Source organism: Anguilla anguilla, chromosome 12 (assembly GCF_013347855.1).
Source record: "Anguilla anguilla isolate fAngAng1 chromosome 12, fAngAng1.pri, whole genome shotgun sequence".
Lineage (NCBI taxonomy): Eukaryota > Metazoa > Chordata > Actinopteri > Anguilliformes > Anguillidae > Anguilla > Anguilla anguilla.
This window is the reverse complement of record NC_049212.1, coordinates 42502594-42522593: the sequence shown is the minus strand read 5'-3', so window position 1 is coordinate 42522593 and position 20000 is coordinate 42502594. Positions and strand designations below refer to the sequence as shown.

Genomic DNA, 20000 nt, shown 5'->3' with positions numbered 1-20000 from the left:
TCTTATCCCAGGATAACTGTCTGCTTTCAGTGTGAATGTAAATGTGTACAGATCTATGTTTGTTACTCATTCTTATCCCAGGATAACTGTGTCCTTTCAGTGTGAATGTAAATGTGTACAGATCTATGTTTGTTACTCATTCTTATCCCAGGATAACTATCTGCTTTCAGTGTGAATCAGAGTAAATATGTACAGATTTATGTAGAAAGTTCTTTACATGTTTTTAGAAACTTCAGAGCCTGACCAAGAGAGTCTAAAATGCAATTTTGTGTGTGTGTGTGTGTGTGTGTGCGTGCGTGCAGAGTGTGAGTGTGTGTGTGCGTGCGTGCAGAGTGTGTGTGTGTGTGTGTGTGCGTGCGTGCAGAGTGTGTGCTTTGAAGCGTAGGCTTTGCCATGTGCTGTTTAACCCACAGATCCAGGGTTTGAATTTGAAACAGTGCTTTAATACAGACCTGATGTTTTTGGACACGCTGGATTTCTGTGTGTGACGCGGTCCTGGTGTGTAACGGTTCTGTGTGACGCAGTCCTGGTGTGTAGTGGTTCTGTGTGACGCAGTCCTGGTGTGTAGTGGTTCTGTGTGACGCAGTCCTGGTGTGTTAACGGTTCTATGTGACGCAGTCCTGGTGTGTAATGGTTCTGTGTGACGCAGTCCTGGTGTGTAGTGGTTCTGTGTGACGCAGTCCTGGTGTGTAGCAGTTCTGTGTGACGCAGTCCTGGTGTGTTAACGGTTCTATGTGACGCTGTCCTGGTGTGTTAACGGTTCTATGTGACGCAGTCCTGGTGTGTAATGATTCTGTGTGACGCAGTCCTGGTGTGTTAACGGTTCTATGTGACGCTGTCCTGGTGTGTTAACGGTTCTATGTGACGCAGTCCTGGTGTGTTAATGGAACGTGCGCTTTGTCCGTTTCCACCAACCTGCCTTTTCGCCGGAGCGCGTCGTTTCTCACGCTCTCTGGGGTCTGGCTGGGCCGGGTGGGCTCTTCGTTTACACTGGGAGTTACGCTGTTTGGTGTGAAAGCTGAGTTCACAGGGACCTGCTGGGAACTGTAGTCTGCTGCAGGATGCTGCTGGTGCGGAGGGAACTGTAGTCTGCTGCAGGATGCTGCTGGTGCTGAGGGAACTGTAGTCTGCTGCAGGATACGGATGCCTGTTGTTACAGTGTCAGGGAAGTGAGTCAGTATTGAGGGTCACGACTTGTGTGACCAGGTCTGAGGATAGTGTGGGGTACCTCAAGTCCACCTCTCACACTCTCCTCAGTGTCTACTGTATGTACTACAGCACACACACACACACACACAAACACACACACAAACAAGGTTTGTGGCTTTATTTTTTTTTTAACATTATTTAATTGTATGATCCATTGTGGTTTAACACAGCTTAAATGTTTTATATACAGTCTATTTTTAGAGATGGAAACGAACTGAAGCAGTTAAAACCTTGCGTGCGGATGCACTGTGTTGCAGTCTGTGATTTGAACCAGCAGCATCTGAATTCCAAGTCCGGTTCCCTAACCAGAGACTTCCCTTGTGAATTTTGACCCACATCTCCCAGAGAGGTGATTCTGGAGAGAAGTTCTGATTGGTGGGCCCATCGGGCTGTTGGTTCTGATCCAGGTGGAGCTGCTCATTCATTTTAAGTGGGTGGGGTCAAAGGTTAGGTTTAATAAGGCTCAAATTCCCCTGCCTGCCCAAAGCAGACGAGGTTAGAGCATCGCTGGCTGTTCTAAGGCAGCCATCTTGTGCTGTTTTTCTCTGGTGGAGATGATGGGACTTGTTTGCAAAGGAATTTACAGGCATTTAAAAAATGACTCTGCAGAGACACGCTTTAACTTTAGGTCTTCCCCAGAGAGCCACCCCCCCCGCCCCCCCCCCCCCCCCCCCCCCCCTCGCACTCTGCGGGCTCTTCATCACACAGCAGGGAAAACCTGTGCTGTGAACATGAGGTCACCCGGCCAAGCCCCTCCCACTGGGCTCAGGAGGGGTGGGGCTCGGTGGAGGTGACTGACAGCTGTGTTTGTATTGGAAACACGATTGCCTGCAGCTACACATTCCATCAGTGTCTGCTGCCTCCCTCCCCCAACCTGGCACACTGACTCACACACACTCAGATAGATAGGCAGGCTGGCACACACACACACTCACACCTACACGCACACACACACACACACACACACACTCACACCTACACGCACACACACACCTACACACACACACACACTCACACCTACACGCACACACACACACTCACACCTACACGCACACGCACACACACACACCTACACACACACACACACACACACACACACTCACACCTACACACACACACACTCACACCTACACGCACACACACACACACACACCTACACGTACACACACACATGCACACATACACACACACCTACATGCACACACACACACACAGATAGATAGGCAGGCTGGCACACACACACACACACTCACACCTACACGCACACACACACACACACACACACACTCACACCTACACGCACACACACACACACTCACGCACACACACACACACAGGCACACACACACCTACACACACACACAGGCACACACACACCTACACACACACACGCACACTCACACACACACACTCACACCTACACACACACACACAGGCACACACACACACACACCTACACACACACACACACACGCACACTCTCACACACACGCACGCACACACACACGCAGGTCCCTCAGTGCTCAGCGCCAGGTCTCAGTGACCCTGATCATGTGACCCCCCTGCCTGGGTCACCCGCCCCCCCCCCCGCCCCCCGCCACATCTAAATCCGTTTCCTGCTAATTGTATGTTTCCTTAAACTGTCAGTGCACGTTAGCACGTTAGCGCTGCCTGCTTCCACTGCAGTGTGGATTCAGCAGAATGTAATTTTCTCTCAATCCCCTCCACCCCTCCCCCCCCACCACCACCACCACTAACAAACCCCTTAAAAAGCAGGCCTTTGAGTGGCAGCTGGCGAGGGGAGAGGAAATTGGGGTTTGTGTTGGGAGCTCAAGCAGGTCACAGCTCTGTGTTTTACCTAAGAGAGAAAGCACTGTGATTTTCCATTACCTACAGCCAAGGAGGAAGGGACAGACTGAGGGAGGGAGGGAGATAGAGAGAGAGGGAGAGAGAATGGGAGAGAGGGAGAGAGAACCAGGGAAATGCATGGCTCTAGATGCGCAGCAGTAGCTGCTGTACAAATACACGTATTACATTAATGTGGCAGTGATACTTCACACACGGCATTTTGCATGTGAAAATTCACACGTGATATGTTTGTGTCCTTTGTGTGTGCTGTGCGTGTCCTATGCGTGTGCTGTGCGTGTGCTGTGTGTGTCCACCCTGCCGTGTGCTGTGCGTGTGCTGTGTGTGTCCACCCTGCCCTGTGGTATGTACAGGCCCAGCTGGGAGCCTCTCTGGTTTTTGTGTTTTTCTCCGAGCGCAGGCTCACATAGCGGCTTCTCTCAGCGGGAGCTCTGCAGGGTGGGGCGGGGCGCCCGGGTTGGGGGGGGGGGGCAGGTTTCCAGGTCTTTCTGTGAAATTACAGGGCTGCCTCTGTCTGGGGCTGCGGTGCTGGGGCTGGGCCTCCACAGCCTGTTTACCAGACTAAAAATAAAGCCCCTCTCTGCCTAACCAGCTTCTGCCTGCACCTCGCCCTTAAAGAGACAGCGCCACTTAAACTGCCTAACCAGCTTCTGCCTGCACCTCGCTCTTAAAGAGACAGCTCTGCTTAAACTGGCTAACCAGCTTCTGCCTGCACCTCTCCCTTAAAGAGACAGTGCCACTTAAACTGGCTAACCAGCTTCTGCCTGCACCTCCCTCTTAAAGAGACAGCGCTGCTTAAACTGGCTAACCAGCTTCTGCCTGCACCTCTCCCTTAAAGAGACAGCGGCACTTAAACTCTCAAACCTCATCAGTGATTATTTTTATTGTGAGCTCTGTAACACTTAAGCTGCTAGCTAATCCCTCATCACGCACGTCTGTGTGCAGTTTACACCCGGTCTACACCCGCCCGGTCTGTGTGCAGTTTACACCCAGTCTACACCCGCCGGTCTGTGTGCAGTTTACACCCGGTCTACACCCGCCGGTCTGTGTGCAGTTTACACCCGGTCTACAACCGCCCGGTCTGTGTGCAGTTTACACCCAGTCTACACCCGCCGGTCTGTGTGCAGTTTACACCCGGTCTACACCCGCCGGTCTGTGTGCAGTTTACACCCGGTCTACAACCGCCCGGTCTGTGTGCAGTTTACACCCAGTCTACACCCGCCGGTCTGTATGCAGTCTACTCCCAGTCTACACCTGGTCTGTGTGCAGTTTACACCCAGTCTACACCCGCCCGGTCTGTGTGCAGTTTACACCCAGTCTACTCCCAGTCTACACCCGCCGGTCTGTGTGCAATTTACACCCAGTCTACTCCCAGGCTACACCTGGTCTGTGTGCAGTGGTGCAGTGGTGTTTATTAACAGCAGCAGTTCAGGTTCAGTTGGTTAAGGGTGCAGCTGCAATGCCCTTCCAGGCATTTGAGTCTGTAGCACTACCTGTAAAACCACTCGCTATGGAACTCTACCCTGTAAAACTGCTCGCTGTGAAACTCTGTCCTGTAAAACTGCTCGCTGTGGAACTCTACCCTGTAAAACCGCTAGCTGTGGAACTCTACCCTGTAAAACCGCTCACTGTGGAACTCTACCCTGTAAAACTGCTCGCTGTGAAACTCTGTCCTGTAAAACTGCTCGCTGTGGAACTCTACCCTGTAAAACTGCTCACTGTGGAACTCTACCCTGTAAAGCCACTCACTGTGGAACTCTACCCTGTAAAACTGCTCGCTGTGGAACTCTACCCTGTAAAACTGCTCGCTGTGGAACTCTACCCTGTAAAACTGCTCACTGTGGAACTCTACCCTGTAAAACTGCTCACTGTGGAACTCTACCCTGTAAAGCCACTCGCTGTGGAACTCTACCCTGTAAAACTGCTCGCTGTGGAACTCTACCCTGTAAAACCACTCGCTATGGAACTCTACCCTGTAAAACCACTCACTCACAGACTGTGGCTTTCTCTCCCCTCTCTTCCCTTTCCCAGGGAGTTTATGTAATTACACTGTGATCGTGTCTTTAATGCTTTTAGTCTGTGCTTCTGTCACTGTGATGCCTTTAAAGGTGAGCGTGATGTTCAGGCGGATGTTCACACACACACACACACACACACTCGCACACACACACACACATACACACACACACACACACACACACACACACACACACACACACACACTCGCACACACACACACACATACACACACACACACACACACACACACACACACACACACACACACACACACACACATACACACACATACACACACACACACACACATACACACACACACACACACACTCCTCCCAAGCAGGAAGTTCTCTCCCTCACACAGTAATTAATTTTCTCTCAGTAAAGGAGAATCACAGTGAGATTAAGCCTGTTTGGGACGGGCTCTGTTGGCTGGTTGTGTGGCGGATGTGGCTGTGGCCGCCATGCTTGCTGTGTGTGAGCCGGTAATCCCTGGCTGCTGAGGCAGTGATGCTTTAGCCCAGTGAGACCAGGGCTGTGGATCTGGCTCGGCGCCCTTGAACTTGCTCCAAGATGGCCGTCTGCAGGATAACATCAAACAACTGCTGCCATGGCAACAGTGGAGAGCGCAGCGATGCTGACGGGGGGAGGGCAGGGGTTGGGGGGGGCAGGGTTGGGCTGCCTAATATCAAAGAGCAGGCAGGGATTCAGACACCAGAGCTTCTGCCGGTTTGCTGCCGTTCTGGCTGAGGGGGGGGCACGCCTGTGCTGATCAATGACATCATTACACATCTGTACTGTGTGTGTGTGTGTGTGTGTGTGAGAGAGTGTAACAAGCATTGGAAACTAGCATATGTTGTAAATGCTGTAATGCATTGCATTGGATTTTTGTTGTACAGTAATCTGTGTTTGAATGTATCTGTGAATTAAGCAGTGAAGGATGCGTGTGAGGGGCGGGGCTGAGTATCTGTAATATGGGCCCGTCTCGTCTGTCAGACCCACAGCGGTGTTGTGATGGTGTGAGTTCTGCCCTCAGGCCCATGTGACCTCATCACCCTCCCCCCCCCCCCCCCCCCCCCAACACCCCCGCCCAAACGCCCTAAACGATCGCCAGCCTCAGTACAAAGGTCAGGCCTGGGAGAGGCATCGATCTCTTTCTGCATCATTACGCTCTCTGCTGCAGATTATGGGAAATAAGGCTCAATTACACAGCTGAGATCAATATGGCTGCGCGTGTGAGCAGCTGCGCGTGTGAGCAGCCTCGCGTGGGAGCAGCCGCGCATGTGAGCAGCCGCGCATGTGAGCAGCCTCGCTTGGGAGCAGCCTCGCATGCGAGCAGGGACTCTGATTAGGTTTGGGGTTCTGGAGGAAACAGAGGAACTCTGTTTAGGTTTGGGGTTCTGGAGGAAGCAGAGGAACTCTGTTTAGGTTTGGGGTTCTGGAGGAAGCAGAGGTACTCTGTTTAGGGTTGGGGTTCTGGAGGAAGCAGAGGAACTCTGTTTAGGTTTGGGGCTCTGGAGGAAGCAGAGGAACTCTGTTTAGGTTTGGGGTTCTGGAGGAAGCAGAGGAACTCTGTTTAGGTGTGGGGTTCTGGAGGAAGCAGAGGAACTCTGTTTAGGGTTGGGGTTCTGGAGGAAGCAGAGGAACTCTGTTTAGGTTTGGGGTTCTGGAGGAAGCAGAGGAACTCTGTTTAGGTTTGGGGTTCTGGAGGAAGCAGAGGAACTCTGTTTAGGTTTGGGGTTCTGGAGGAAGCAGAGGAACTCTGTTTAGGTTTGGGGCTCTGATTGGGCTCAGCGCCGTTGCCTGTGAGGTTAGTGTTTATTTCCCTGCACTGGGGGGTCCGGGGCAAACTGAGAGGAGTCTTTGTTTTGAGTGGCCTCTCCCCCCTCTCCCCTCCTCTCCCTCTCCCCCCTCTCCCCCTCTCCTCTCCTGCTCTCCCCCCCCCCCCCACTCCTCCTCTCTCTCTGTCTCTCTGTCGGTGGGATGTTTCCAACACGGCTGTTTCTGGATCGTTTGAGCTGTGGAAGAACCTCCCTTCTCCTGAACCAGGCCCCACCCCCTCCCTCCCCTCCCCTTCCCTCTCTGCAGCATAATTGGCTGATTGTGTCTGTGATGGATGGCCCCTCCCCCACCCTCACCAGCCTTAGAGAGAGAGAGAGAGAGAGAGAGAGAGAGAGAACACACTGATCCCACCGTCCATGCCTCTGTATTTCTGTCTCTCCTCCTCCTACTCTGCTGCCCTGAGAGAGAGAGAGAGTGATCGGATTCTGTCGTTCCTCCCAGCGATAGAGAAGAGGGGAAATTCGCTCGCTCAGGGAAGAGTCAAGGTAGCAGCAGCCAGCAAACCCAGGCGTCCATCTTTAATCAGCGAATAGAGTCTTTCTCTCCTCTCCTCTCCTGTCTCTCTGCTGTCACACTCCCTCTCCTCTTCGCTCACTCATTTTTCTCTCCATCTACTCTCTTTCCTGCTCTCTCTCTCCCCCCCTCCCCCCCCCCCCCTCTCTCTCTCTCTCATTCGCTGCGATCCTACGCTTCCCTCTCTGACTCCTGGCTCCTACCCATCCCATCCCATCCCAGCTCTGCTAGGTCACTCTATGATGCTCTGAAGGATGGTACACCAGGAAAACTGTGCTTACCAGGTAGGGCTGGACACCTGGGGGGGGGGGGTGTGTGGAGGGGGGCTGCCATGTAGTTGTCCTCCCTCTGTCATTTGTCTGTACTGTCTCTGTCCCTGTCAATCTGTCCTCTCTCTGTCTATGTCTGTCTGTCTTGTCTCTGTCTGTCCCCGTCCCTCTGTCTGTCTCTTACTCTGTCTGTCCTGTCTCTGTCTGTACAGTCTCTCTGTCTGTCCTGTCTCTGTCTGTCCCCGTCCCTCTGTCTGTCTCTTACTCTGTCTGTCCTGTCTCTGTCTGTACAGTCTCTCTGTCTGTCCTGTCTCTGTCTGTACAGTCTCTCTGTCTGTCTCTGTCTCTCCTCTCTTTGTCTCTGTGTGTCTCTGTCTCTGTGTCTGTCTGTGTTCTCTCTGTCTGTCCGGTCCCTGTCTCTCTGCCTTAGACTCCGTGCTGTAGACTGCCGTCTCTATCCCGTATAGGGTTGGGTTTCTCAGTTGCCATGGCTCCTGTGTGAATGTTCTGCAGGAGAGAAGTGTGTGAGGGCAAGTGTCTGTGTGTGTGTATGTTTGTGTGTGTGCATGTGTGTTTCTGTGTGTGTGTGTGCGGTGTATGTCTGTGCTGTGTGTGTGTAGTATGGTGCAGTGTGTGTGTGTGTGTGTGTATGTCTGCGCTGTCTGTGTGTGTGTGTGTGCTGTGTGTGTGTGTGTATGTCTGTGCTGTGTGTGTGTGTGTGTCTGTGCTGTGTGTGTGCTGTGTGTGTCTGTGTATGTCTGTGCTGTGTGTGTGTGTCTGTGCTGTGTGTGTGCGTGTGTGTGTGTGTGTGTGTGTCTGTGCTGTGTGTGTGTGAGCGTGTGTGTGTGTAGTATGGTGCAGTGTGCAGCAGTAGTCGCAGTATGGTATTGGAACGCCCTGAATCATAGAGAGATTGAGAGCGAGAGAGGCTGAGAGAGAGAGAGAGACGGAGAGAGAGGGGGAGAGAGGCTGAGAGAGAGAGAGAGACGGAGAGAGGGGAAGAGTTGTGTTTGAAAACGACTTTCCAGACTGCGACAGAAGTGGCCACTTTACATAACTGCTCTTTGTGATCTAATGACTGTAACGCACGGCTGAATGTTAAACACCCCCCCCCCCCCCCCGACTACAGCATCCCCCCCCCCCCCCCGACTACAGCATCCCCCCTGACTACAGCATCCCCCCCGACTACAGCATCCCCCCCCGACTACAGCATCCCCCCCTCGACTACAGCATCCCCCCCGACTACAGCATCTCCCCCCGACTACAGCATCTCCCCCGACTACCGCATCCCCCCCCGACTACAGCATCTCCCCCCCCCCCCCGACTACAGCATCTCCCCCCCCCCCCCCCCCCCCCCGACTACAGCATCTCCCCCCCCCGACTACAGCATCCCCCCCTCGACTACAGCATCTCCCCCCAACTACGGGGGGGGGGGGGTCCTGTCCTTCCCCTCCTTGTGGGAATATTCTCTGCTGCCATGTTTGTCTCTCGGGCAAAGTGAATGTCAGAGAAACTGAGAATATGAGAGCGGCAGAGACAGACAGGGATTTCTGTGTGCTTCTGCATGCTTTGGCTATATCTGCAGGTGTATATCAGAAAGGGGGAGAGAGGGAGAGAGAGGAGGAGAGAGAGAGGCAGAGAGAAAGAGGGAGAGGGATTCTGGTAATAGTAACTCTCCTGAGGCTCCTGAGTTAGCCTGGTATCTAGGCAACCATCAGCGCCCCACTCTCTCCCCTGTGCAGGGAGCAGGGTGACAACCTCTCCTCCTCTCTTTCTCCCTCCTCTCCTCCTCTCTTTCTCCCTCCTCTCCTCCTCTCTTTCTCCCTCCTCTCCTCCTCTCTTTCTCCCTCCTCTCCTCTTCTCTTTCTCCCTCCTCTCCTCCTCTCCTCTTCTCTTTCTCCCTCCCTCCCCCCATCACTGTGGGGCATGCAGGACAGTCATGCTCACCTACAGCCAGGTAGAAACAGCGATTTCACCCCCTCCCCCACACACACACACTCACACACACACACACTCACGCACACACACTCACACACACACACACACTCACACACACACACACTCACACACACACACACTCACGCACACACACACACACTCACACACACACACACTCACACACACACTCACACACACACACACTCACACACACACACACACACACACTCACACACACACACACACACACACACACACACACACACACACACACACTCACACACACACACACACACACTCACACACACACACACTCACACACACACTCACACACACACACACTCACACACACACACACACACACACTCACACACACACACACACACTCACACACTCACACACTCACACACACACACACACACACACACACACACGTAATTCCCCTGCTCTTAATTATTTAGCGGACGCTAACGCTAATGCTACTCTTGTGCTGAGACCTCCAGCTGTGTAACAGCAGCATGCTATCAGTCCCAGATATTATTTCACTTGCTCGGGGATGGGGGCCAGTGGGGGGCGGTGTGGGCCAGTGGGGGGTCGGGGGGTGGTGGGGGGGGGGGGGGTTCGTGGGCGTTGTTTTTCAGCAGTGGGGAGATTTGTTGCTCTGCATCCCCTTTCCCTCTGTAAGCTTTGAAACGGTATCCCCTCCCAGTGCACTGGTACTGTAGGTGGGGGGGGGTGGGTGATGTCAGTGAGTAGGTTTCCCTGGTAACGGGCTGGGTTGGTGCGCTCTCACAGGTGGGGGGGGGGGGGGTTTAGTGAGGTCTTTGATGGATTTTGATACAGGGCTGGTTCTGGGAGCAGGCAGGTCCAGGCTGTACGGCGGGACCGGTTAGCGGCTTGGTGCTGCTGTATGACAGAGCTGCTGTATGACAGAGCTGCTGTATGACAGAGCTGCTGTATGACAGAGCTGCTGTGTGTCTCACTGCTAATGAATTAATTATCATTATGAGCTCATATTTTTCCCGGTTGGGCTCCGGCGGTGCCTTTGCCGTGTGTGCGCGCCGCACACCGCTGCACAGGACGCGCGTGTGGTGAGCGCCGCACACCGCTGCACAGGACACGCGTGTGGTGCGGTTACGTTGCCAAGGTGAGCTAGAACGTTGCAGAGGATTAACACTGAGATTTATCACTGGGATGTCTCACCGTGTTTATAAGTTTTCCTCTGTTATTTTCCGCTTTGGAAAAATTACAAGATATGAAAATTGAACATTATACATTGTTACGGAGAGGGATAAAGTATTTCATATGATATAAAAATGATATAATTATTGCTCCCACGTCCGGTACACACACTTACACACACACGCACACACACACGCGCGCGCATACACTAGCACACAAACACATGCACACACACACAAACACACACGCAGACACACGTGTGCACACGCACACACACAAAGCAACAGGAAGCCAGGCGGATTCAGGGCTGATCCCAGTGGATTATGGGAAGTGCATTTGGACTATCAGTTTATCTGCTGCATCCTGCGGCCCCAGGCCGAGGGACAATGAGAGCCGAGCGGTGACAGGAACCGCTTATCAGTGCCAGGAAGGACAGCGTGGGGGGGGGGGGGCGCGATGGGGGGGCTGAGGAGGGTGGGAGGGGAGAGAAAAGGGAGGAGAGGAGAGGAGGGGAGGAGAGGGGCCAGTGCAAGCACTCCCTTCGTTGAGAGCACCGTGCTGAGGACCAGCTCCTGCTCAGTGCTGATTGCCTGAGAGAAACGAGCCGCAGGTGTGCTGGTGTTGAGTCAGAATACATTTACAGCGCGACCTACATACCGCTGTCCTGCCCCCCTGCTGGGGGGGGGGGCGGGTAATAGAGTCTGACTTCATACTGAGGGTGAAATCACTGCTGACTCAATGATCCGGGAAGAGAGGAGAGAGAGCAATGAAACGCACGCACGCACACACATATACACTCACACTCATACACAAACTCATACACATACACACTATCATACACACGCACACACACACACATATACACTCACCCTCATACACAAACTCATACACATACACACTATCATACACACACACACACACACACACACATATACACTCACACTCATACACAAACACACTATCATACACGCACACACACACATACACATAAACACACACTCATACATACACAAACACACACACTATCATACACACACAAACACACATACACTCACACACACGCACTTGCACAGACACACACATACACGCACATCAAATGTTGGCACTGACTGATTCCATGGCAACATCACTCTGCCAGTCTTCGGCCTGTGGTGATGACCTCATAAGGAGGCGCCCTATCCTGGAGCACCTCTGGCTGTTCAGATGCCACTCTGCGACCTTTTTCAGTCCCTTAAGGATGCAAATTTCAGAAATGAAATTTCTGTGATGTCAGAGCAGTCAGAGAGTGGACATCCTGCTGATCGCTGGGTTCTGATTGGGTATGGACCGTGTGACTGATCGCTGGGTTCTGTTTGGGTATGGACCGTGTGACTGAACGCTGGGTTCTGATTGGGTATGGACCGTGTGACTGATCGCTGGGTTCTGATTGGGTATGGACCGTGTGACTGAACGCTGGGTTCTGATTGGGTATGGACCGTGTCTGAAAGGCTCCCACTGGGCGGACTTGGGCCTGCAGGACACTATGACCCAATCTCTCTGCTGAACGGCACTTAGAAAACCTTCGAAAGCCTACTCTTCTGTCTGATGTAGTTCTGTGTCCTCGTCAGATCATTTAAACTCTTTATAATTTAGAATTATGAGCTGCTGTGTATTTGTATTTCATCTGTTTATTGTTGTTCATTGTTCTGCATCTATTGAGTGTTTCAAAAAAACTTTGGTACTGTCATACAGTTGATTTTGGGAAAATTGGTAGATTAATGTGAGTGTGAGTGAGTGTGAGTGTGTGTGTGTGTGTGTAGGGGAGTGTTAGTAATACTTGCACTGGCTGCTTCAGGCTGCAGCAGGACTGGGGCGTGTCCTGACCATATATGGGCAGGCGGCCCCCCAGGGGAGATGCACTAACACTCCCAGCCTGTTTCCCATGTCGCACTGCAAAGAGGAAATAAACACTGCACTTTTCCCATGTCGCACTGCAAAGAGGAAGTAAACACTGCACTTTTCCCATGTCACACTGCAAAGAGGAAGTAAACACTGCACTTTTCCCATGTCGCACTGCAAAGAGGAAATAAACACTGCACTTTTACCATGTCGCACTGCAAAGAGGAAATTAACACTGCACTTTTCCCATGTCGCACTGCAAAGAGGAAATAAACACTGCACTTTTCCCATGTTGCACTGAAAAGAGGAAGTAAACACTGCACTTTTCCCATGTCGCACTGCAAAGAGGAAGTAAACACTGCACTTTTTTGGAAAACATCCTTTATGACGTTGTACCGACAGATTAAGGACATGGTGGGAATCATACCTAATTGAGTGGGGATTTGGAATTTTGTTTGTTAGGGAATTCTGCTTGTTATGGAACTGCTCATCATGGAATTCTGCTCTTTAGGGAACTCATTAGGGAATTCTGCTCGTTTGGGAGTTCTGGTCATATAGGAATTCTGCTCCTCACCAGTGAGTGAACCCCAGGCCATGACTGTGCTACTGATCACAATATTAAAAGCTCATTCATTTAGGGAATTTCCTGCTTTCTGAATGGGTATTATTATTATTATCATTATTATTATTATTATTATTATTATCATCATCATCATCATGTGAGCTGTGTAAGTAAATAGTAAATAATAGTGAAGTCCTGGCTGCTTTGCTGCAGATGATGCAGGTCTGTGTTCTTCATCATTCCCGCTCATACCACATGAGCTGTTCACATGAGCTGTTCTATAGACTCTGTTATTCAGAGACTCCTATCCGCCTATAGACCCTGTGCATATTCCCCTGTAGACCCTGTGTATATTCCCCTGTAGACCCTGTGCATATTCCCCCGTAGACCCTGTGCATATTCCCCTGTAGACCCTGTGCATATTCCCCTGTAGACTCTGTGCTTATTCTCCTATAGACCCTGTGCATATTCCCCTGTAGACCCTGTGCATATTCCCCTGTAGACCCTGTGCATATTCCCCTGTAGACTCTGTGCTTATTCTCCTATAGACCCTGTGCATATTCCCCTGTAGACTCTGTGCTTATTCTCCTATAGACTCTGTGCATATTCCCCTGTAGACTCTGTGCTTATTCTCCTATAGACTTTGTGTTTACTCTCATGTAGGCTCTATATCGCCCCCTGGCTGTGTGCCCAGGGCCTGCATGTTCAGCTCTGTCCCTCATCTTCAGGCACTTATGAGTCACTGTCAGTACCAGGGTTTGGGCTGCACAGCAACAGCATCTCAAACACCACATAATTATACGCTGTGCAGATTGAGAACCAAACAGATGGGTAAATAGTGTGTGTGTGTGTGCAAGTGTGTGTGTGTGAGATAGATTGTGTGTTTGTGTGAGTGTGTGTGTGTGTGCACATGCGTGCGAGTGTGTGTTTGTGTGAGTGTGTACGTGTGAGATGGTAAATGGTAAATGGACTGCATTTATATAGCGCTTTTATCCAAAGCGCTTTACAATTGATGCCTCTCATTCGCCAGAGCAGTTAGGGGTTAGGGGTTAGGTGTCTTGCTCAAGGACACTTCAACATGCCCAGGGCGGGGTTTGAACCGGCAACCCTCTGACTGCCAGACAATCGGTCTTACCTCCTGAGCTATGTCGCCCCTTGATAAATAGAGATAGATTGTGTGTGTGTGTGTTAGTATTTCATACTCATTTTGTGCACAGCAGTGGTCCTTTTATTTTGAAACTGGTTGTAATGTGATTGTTCTGGCCTCAGATTGATGAATGTTTTGTGAGGACCCAACTACCCCCCCCCCCCAGGTCTGTGGGGTCAGCCCTGTGACTCAGGCCCTCCTCTTTGGCTGCGTGAAGCCACCCCCCCCCCCCCCCAAACTGCGCAGGGAACAGCCAGCCAGGAAGTCTGCCGTGTTTACACCGCACTTCCGCTGGCTGGCGTTCCAGAGATAAGACTGCACCCGGCTCCAGACCGGCTCCAGTCCGGCTACAGACCGGCTCCAGACCAGGTCCAGACCGGCTCCAGTCCGGCTCCAGTCCGGCTCCAGACCGGCTCCAGACCAGGTCCAGGCCAGGTCCAGTCCGGCTCCAGACCAGGTCCAGTCCGGCTCCAGACCAGGTCCAGACCGGCTCCAGTCCGGCTCCAGTCCGGCTCCAGGCCAGGTCCAGGCCGGCTCCAGACCGGCTCCAGACCGGCTCCAGTCCGGCTCCAGTCCGGCTCCAGGCCGGCTCCAGACCGGCTCCAGACCGGCTCCAGACCGGCTCCAGTCCGGCTGTAGAGTCCTGTGTGTCTGAGCCTCGGCTCACACTCGTTTATTTCTCCCTTCGGTTTATATTCGTGTCGCGCTGCTGGCCCCAGGGCCGGCTGATAAACTAGCTCTCTGTTTTACACCTTTAAAGAGGGAAGCAAACCTGCTCTATCTCTCTCTCTCTCTCCCTCTCTCTCTCTCTATCTCTCTCTGCTGGGTTGTGTGTAGTGGTGCTTATCTGCTGTGTCCTGAACTGGGTACAGGAAGGTGTGAGGAGGGGGGGGGAATGAATGAAGGAGATACAGGGGGAGGACAAGAGGGTAACCAGGGAGGGTGGAAGAGAGAGAGAGAGGTCTCCTGCTCACCCCACCTACCATAGACACACACACACACACACACACACACACACACACACACTCTCACACATACACACACTCACTCACACACACACACACACACTCTCTCTCACACACTCACACACACTCTCTCACACACACACACACACACATTCTCTCACACACACACACACTCTCTCTCACACACACACACACACACAGAGAGGTGTCACTGAGTGGGGCAGCAGCTGTACTCGCATCTGGGTGTGAAAAATATGACAGGCATGCACAGTGGGCTCTCTCTCTCTCCCTCTCCTCCCTCTCTCCCTCCCTCCCTCCCTCTGTCCCTCCCTCTCTGAGGGCTGAGGTTGGGGGGGCGGTCTCCGGTCATTGTGCAGTGAACACAGAGCCAGACTGGGCCAGCGCACGGCAGAGCAGGGCATGATGGGACAGGGCCGCTGCCCGAGCCTGTGCCAATACTCCCTCCGCTGACTGGATCTGGGGCGTTCTGATGCGACCGTGAGAGAGGGGGAGAGAGGGATAGAGAGGGAGAGGGAGGGAGAGAGAGGGAGAGGGGGAGAGAGGGATAGAGAGGGAGAGGGAGAGAGAGGGAGAGGGAGAGAGGAGACGGGCGCTGGATATCATGGACTGTGCTGGTATGAATGATGTCATCAGTAAAGCTTCTGCCCTGTACCTAGCAGATGATTATAAAGAGGTAAGAGAGAGTTTTTATTAGTGTATGTTTGTGTGTGTGTGTGTGTGTGGGTGTGGGTGTGTGTGTTTGTGTGGGTGTGTGTGGGTGTATGTGTTTGTGTGTGCATGTGTGTGTGTGTGTTTGTGTGCGTGTGTGCGTGTGTGTGGGTGTGTGTGTGCGTGTGTGTGGGTGTGTGTGTGCATGTGTGTGTTTGTGTGGGTGTGTGTGCGTGTGTGTGTGTATGTTTGTGTGTGCGGGTGTGTGTTTGTGTCGGTGTGTGTGTGGGTGTGTGTGGGTGTGTGTGTGTGTATGTTTGTGTGTGCATGTGTGTGTGTGTGTGTGTTTGTGTGGGTGTGTGTGTGTGTGTGTGGCAGACCCATGTGTCTTGAGAAGAGCGGTGTGGTTGTGGTTCTGGGTCTCCGGGCTTCCAGTAGCTCCTTGTTATATTAAGGTCTCCCATGACATATGTGGGAAACATTGGGAAGTGAGAAATAGTTTTTCGTAGTTGTTTGGGGTCCCTTGCTACAGTGAAGAGCAGCAGTAGTGGGGTCTGTGGTGAAGTTTAAGTGTGTGAGACCGCAACATTGTTTGTGTGCGTGTGTGTGTGTATGTGTGTGTGTGAGACCGTGACAACAGTGTGGCTCTTTCAGTGTGTCCTGTGTGGAATGCAGGTGTGGGGTGTGTGTTCACCATGACATCATCACTGTGGCGAGGGAAGGAACAACCTTTCCTGAGCCCCCCCCTCTCCCATGGAACAAACGCTAAATTTAGCGTGGCAAGATCCCCCCCCCAGTCTAAGGTGACTAAGGCCCCCCCTGCCCAAACGCAGGACACACCCGTGAGATGGCCCAAGGTGTCTGGGTTCCATGTTGTTGCAATTCAATACTGGGTTTTTACCAATTTAACTACATGTGCTACACAGTAACGGTAAGCACAGCAACCACAATTCAGGAAGTTGTTCCCCAAAGCCCGAAATATGGACTAAATCACCTCCGGTGTGGGACACGGGGCGTTTGCTTCTCATATGGGAGCGTAACGCCCCCCATTTGACTGGCTCCTGCTCTCGTGACTGGTGCCTGCTGGGAGAAACGGAATGTTCCTCTGAGCGGGGGGGGGGGGGGGAGTTGTGGGGGGGTGGCTGGTTGGGGGGCCAGCCGGTCAGAAGGCTGCTGTGGAATTCCCCGCTGCGTTTGGGGAGGTAGAGGAAGGGAATCTGTCTCCTTCTCTGGCATTCCATTAGGCCTCCTGAGCTCTCCTCAGAGGTGTTTTTTTTGGGGGGGGGGGAAGGGGGGTCAGCACTGTGTCCTGGTGCTCACGTACCCCACTGGGGGTCAGGCCTAGAGCCACAGACCCAATCAGAACCTGTCAGAGCCACAGACCCAATCAGAACCTGCCAGAGCCACAGACCCAATCAGAACCTGTCAGAGCCACAGACCCACTCAGAACCTGTCAGAGCCACAGACCCAATCATAACCTGTCATAGAGCAACAGACCCAATCAGAACCTGTCATAAAGCCAGAGACCCAATCAGAACCTGTCATAGAACCACAGACCCACTCAGAACCTGTCAGAGCCACAGACCCAATCAGAACCTGTCATAGAGCAACAGACCCAATCAGAACCTGTCATAGAGCAACAGACCCACTCAGAACCTGTCATAGAGCAACAGACCCAATCAGAACCTGTCATAGAGCCACATACCCAATCAGAACCTGTCATAGAGCAACAGACCCAATCACAACATGGCATGTGGTCCACATGACCCAATCGGAATGTGTCAAAAGTCAAAATGAATAAAGTTCAGTATAAAATTAAGATCTACAATATTGCTGTACAATATGAAAGCGTTTGAATGGATTTTGTGTTTTTGTATATGGCAGTGTGATTGCGCATTGCCCGTGTTCAGATTTAGCTTCAGTTGGAGAAACTGCGCTGTAGGCTAATGGTCAGTACAGCATGGACATCAGCCTGCCCATCCATCTTAGGTTAAAGCCCTGGGGTTTGTAATTTTATGGTGCTGAATTCCTCCTGGAGCTCTGTGGTTTATAGTTTTATGGTGCTGAATTATTTCTGCATCTCTATGGTTTATAGTTTTATGGTGCTGAATTCTTTCTGCAGCTCTGGGGTTTGTAGTTTCATGGTGCTGAATTTTCCCTGGGGCTCTACAGTTTGTAGTTTTATGGTGCTGAATTCTCTCTGGAGCTGGGGCTTGTAGTTTTATGGTGCTGAATTTTCCCTGGAGCTCTGGAGTTTGTAGTTTTATGGGACTGAATTCTCCCTGGAGTCCTGGGGTTTGTAGTTTTATGGAGCTCTTCACTCATATATTAGCAGTGTTCTCTGGTGACAGGACCCCTGTGTAACTCTGGGAAGGGTCAGACAGGCCTGGCTGATGAGAGAAATTCACTCAACAAAAACACCAGCATATACTCACACACACTCACACACACAAACGCTCACACACACACACACACTCACACACACACGTTCACACACACACACACACATGCACACACACACACACGCAGACGCGCTCACATGCACACACACACACACTCACACACACACGTTCACACACACACACTCACACACGGACACACACACATACACACACACACACACACACACACACACGCAGGGAACACACTCTCTGTCTGAGGGCCGTGCGGATCAGGGTGCGAGGTTGCCGATGGCGACCGGTCCGCCCGGCCACTGAAAGGGCTCCTTTGTGCGTGAGACGGGAATGCTGGTCCGTCAGGAACGCCGGGATCCAGGGGAATACGTGAGCAGCTCTCTCCTCGCGCTTCAGGGAAAACCGGCTTTGAGCTGAACTTCCCAGAAACTCGGACCAGGGAAAGTTAGCACTTAGGGAAAACCCGGAGTCTGCTGTGAGGTGATGCTGAAGTTGAGAAGCGCAGCCTGAATTTTCATGCCTGTCGTACATGGTGAAGACACGGGATTCAGCTGCTGGGTTTAAACTCTTCCAGATAATGTCAGACTGTGTATGTGTCTGCATTTTGGCTTCAGAACTGGGGTTCAGAGTTCAGGGTTCAGAACTGGGGTGCAGAGTTCAGGGTTCAGAACTGGGGTTCAGAGTTCAGGGTTGAGAACTGGGGTTCAGAGTTCAGGGTTCAGAACTGGGGTTCAGAGTTCAGGGTTCAGAACTGGGGTTCAGAGTTCAGGGTTCAGAACTGGGGTTCAGAGTTCAGGGTTCAGAACTGGGGTTCAGAGTTCAGGGTTCAGAACTGGGGTTCAGAGTTCAGGGTTCAGAACTGGGGTTCAGAGTTCAGGGTTCTGACATACAGATGTGCGCCTGATTATAGGAACAGCATCAGCACGGAGTTCATAGTAGCAGGTTAATCCAGAGTGTTATGGCCTCCGCTGTATGTCTGTAATAATTATAATTATAATTATAATTACCATCACAGATGTAGGCCTATGATCAGAAAGCATAATGAGGACAGCAGGCCATTCAGCTCATCTTGCTCAGGTGATTTACCTGCAGCCTAGAGCGACCAGCAGTGCGTCACACCTGGACCATAACCCCCTGAGGGCCTGCGCCTCCCTCGCTGTGTGAGAGATGCATCCTGACAGAGATACAGGTGTACAGGTGTGATATGAGGCTATAAGAGGAAAGGATGACCTGCTTGCTCACTGTTTATGAATGATTCCAGTCAGAGTTCAATGAAGAGAGGCTGCTGTGTGTGCTCTGACCCAGGCTATGGGTCTGTAAGAGGCGACAGGGCGTGGTCCAGGACCCAGGCTGTGGGTCTGTAAGAGGCAACAGGGCGTGGTCCAGGACCCAGGCTGTGGGTCTGTAAGAGGCGACAGGGTGTGGTCCAGGACCCAGGCTGTGGGTCTGTAAGAGGCGACGGGGCGTGGTCCAGGACCCAGGCTGTGGGTCTGTAAGAGGTGACAGGGCGTGGTCCAGGACCCAGGC

At 52.2% G+C, this 20000-nt stretch overlaps 1 protein-coding gene across 5 annotated transcripts in view; it reads left to right on the top strand.

The window, feature by feature from the left end:
• schip1 (schwannomin interacting protein 1) overlaps positions 1-20000 on the top strand; it is a 239212-nt gene that overhangs the window by 204845 nt on the left and 14367 nt on the right. The window contains exon 1 of one of the 5 annotated variants that reach the window (XM_035386433.1): positions 7270-7733. The exons of 3 other annotated variants lie outside the window; for them this stretch is intronic. In XM_035386433.1, coding sequence (XP_035242324.1) covers positions 7704-7733 — 30 coding nt within the window. In that variant the 5' untranslated portion in view covers positions 7270-7703. Of the gene's footprint in view, positions 1-7269; positions 7734-15934; positions 16085-20000 lie in introns of those variants that run through there. One more of the 5 variants, XM_035386432.1, reaches the window with a different exon arrangement.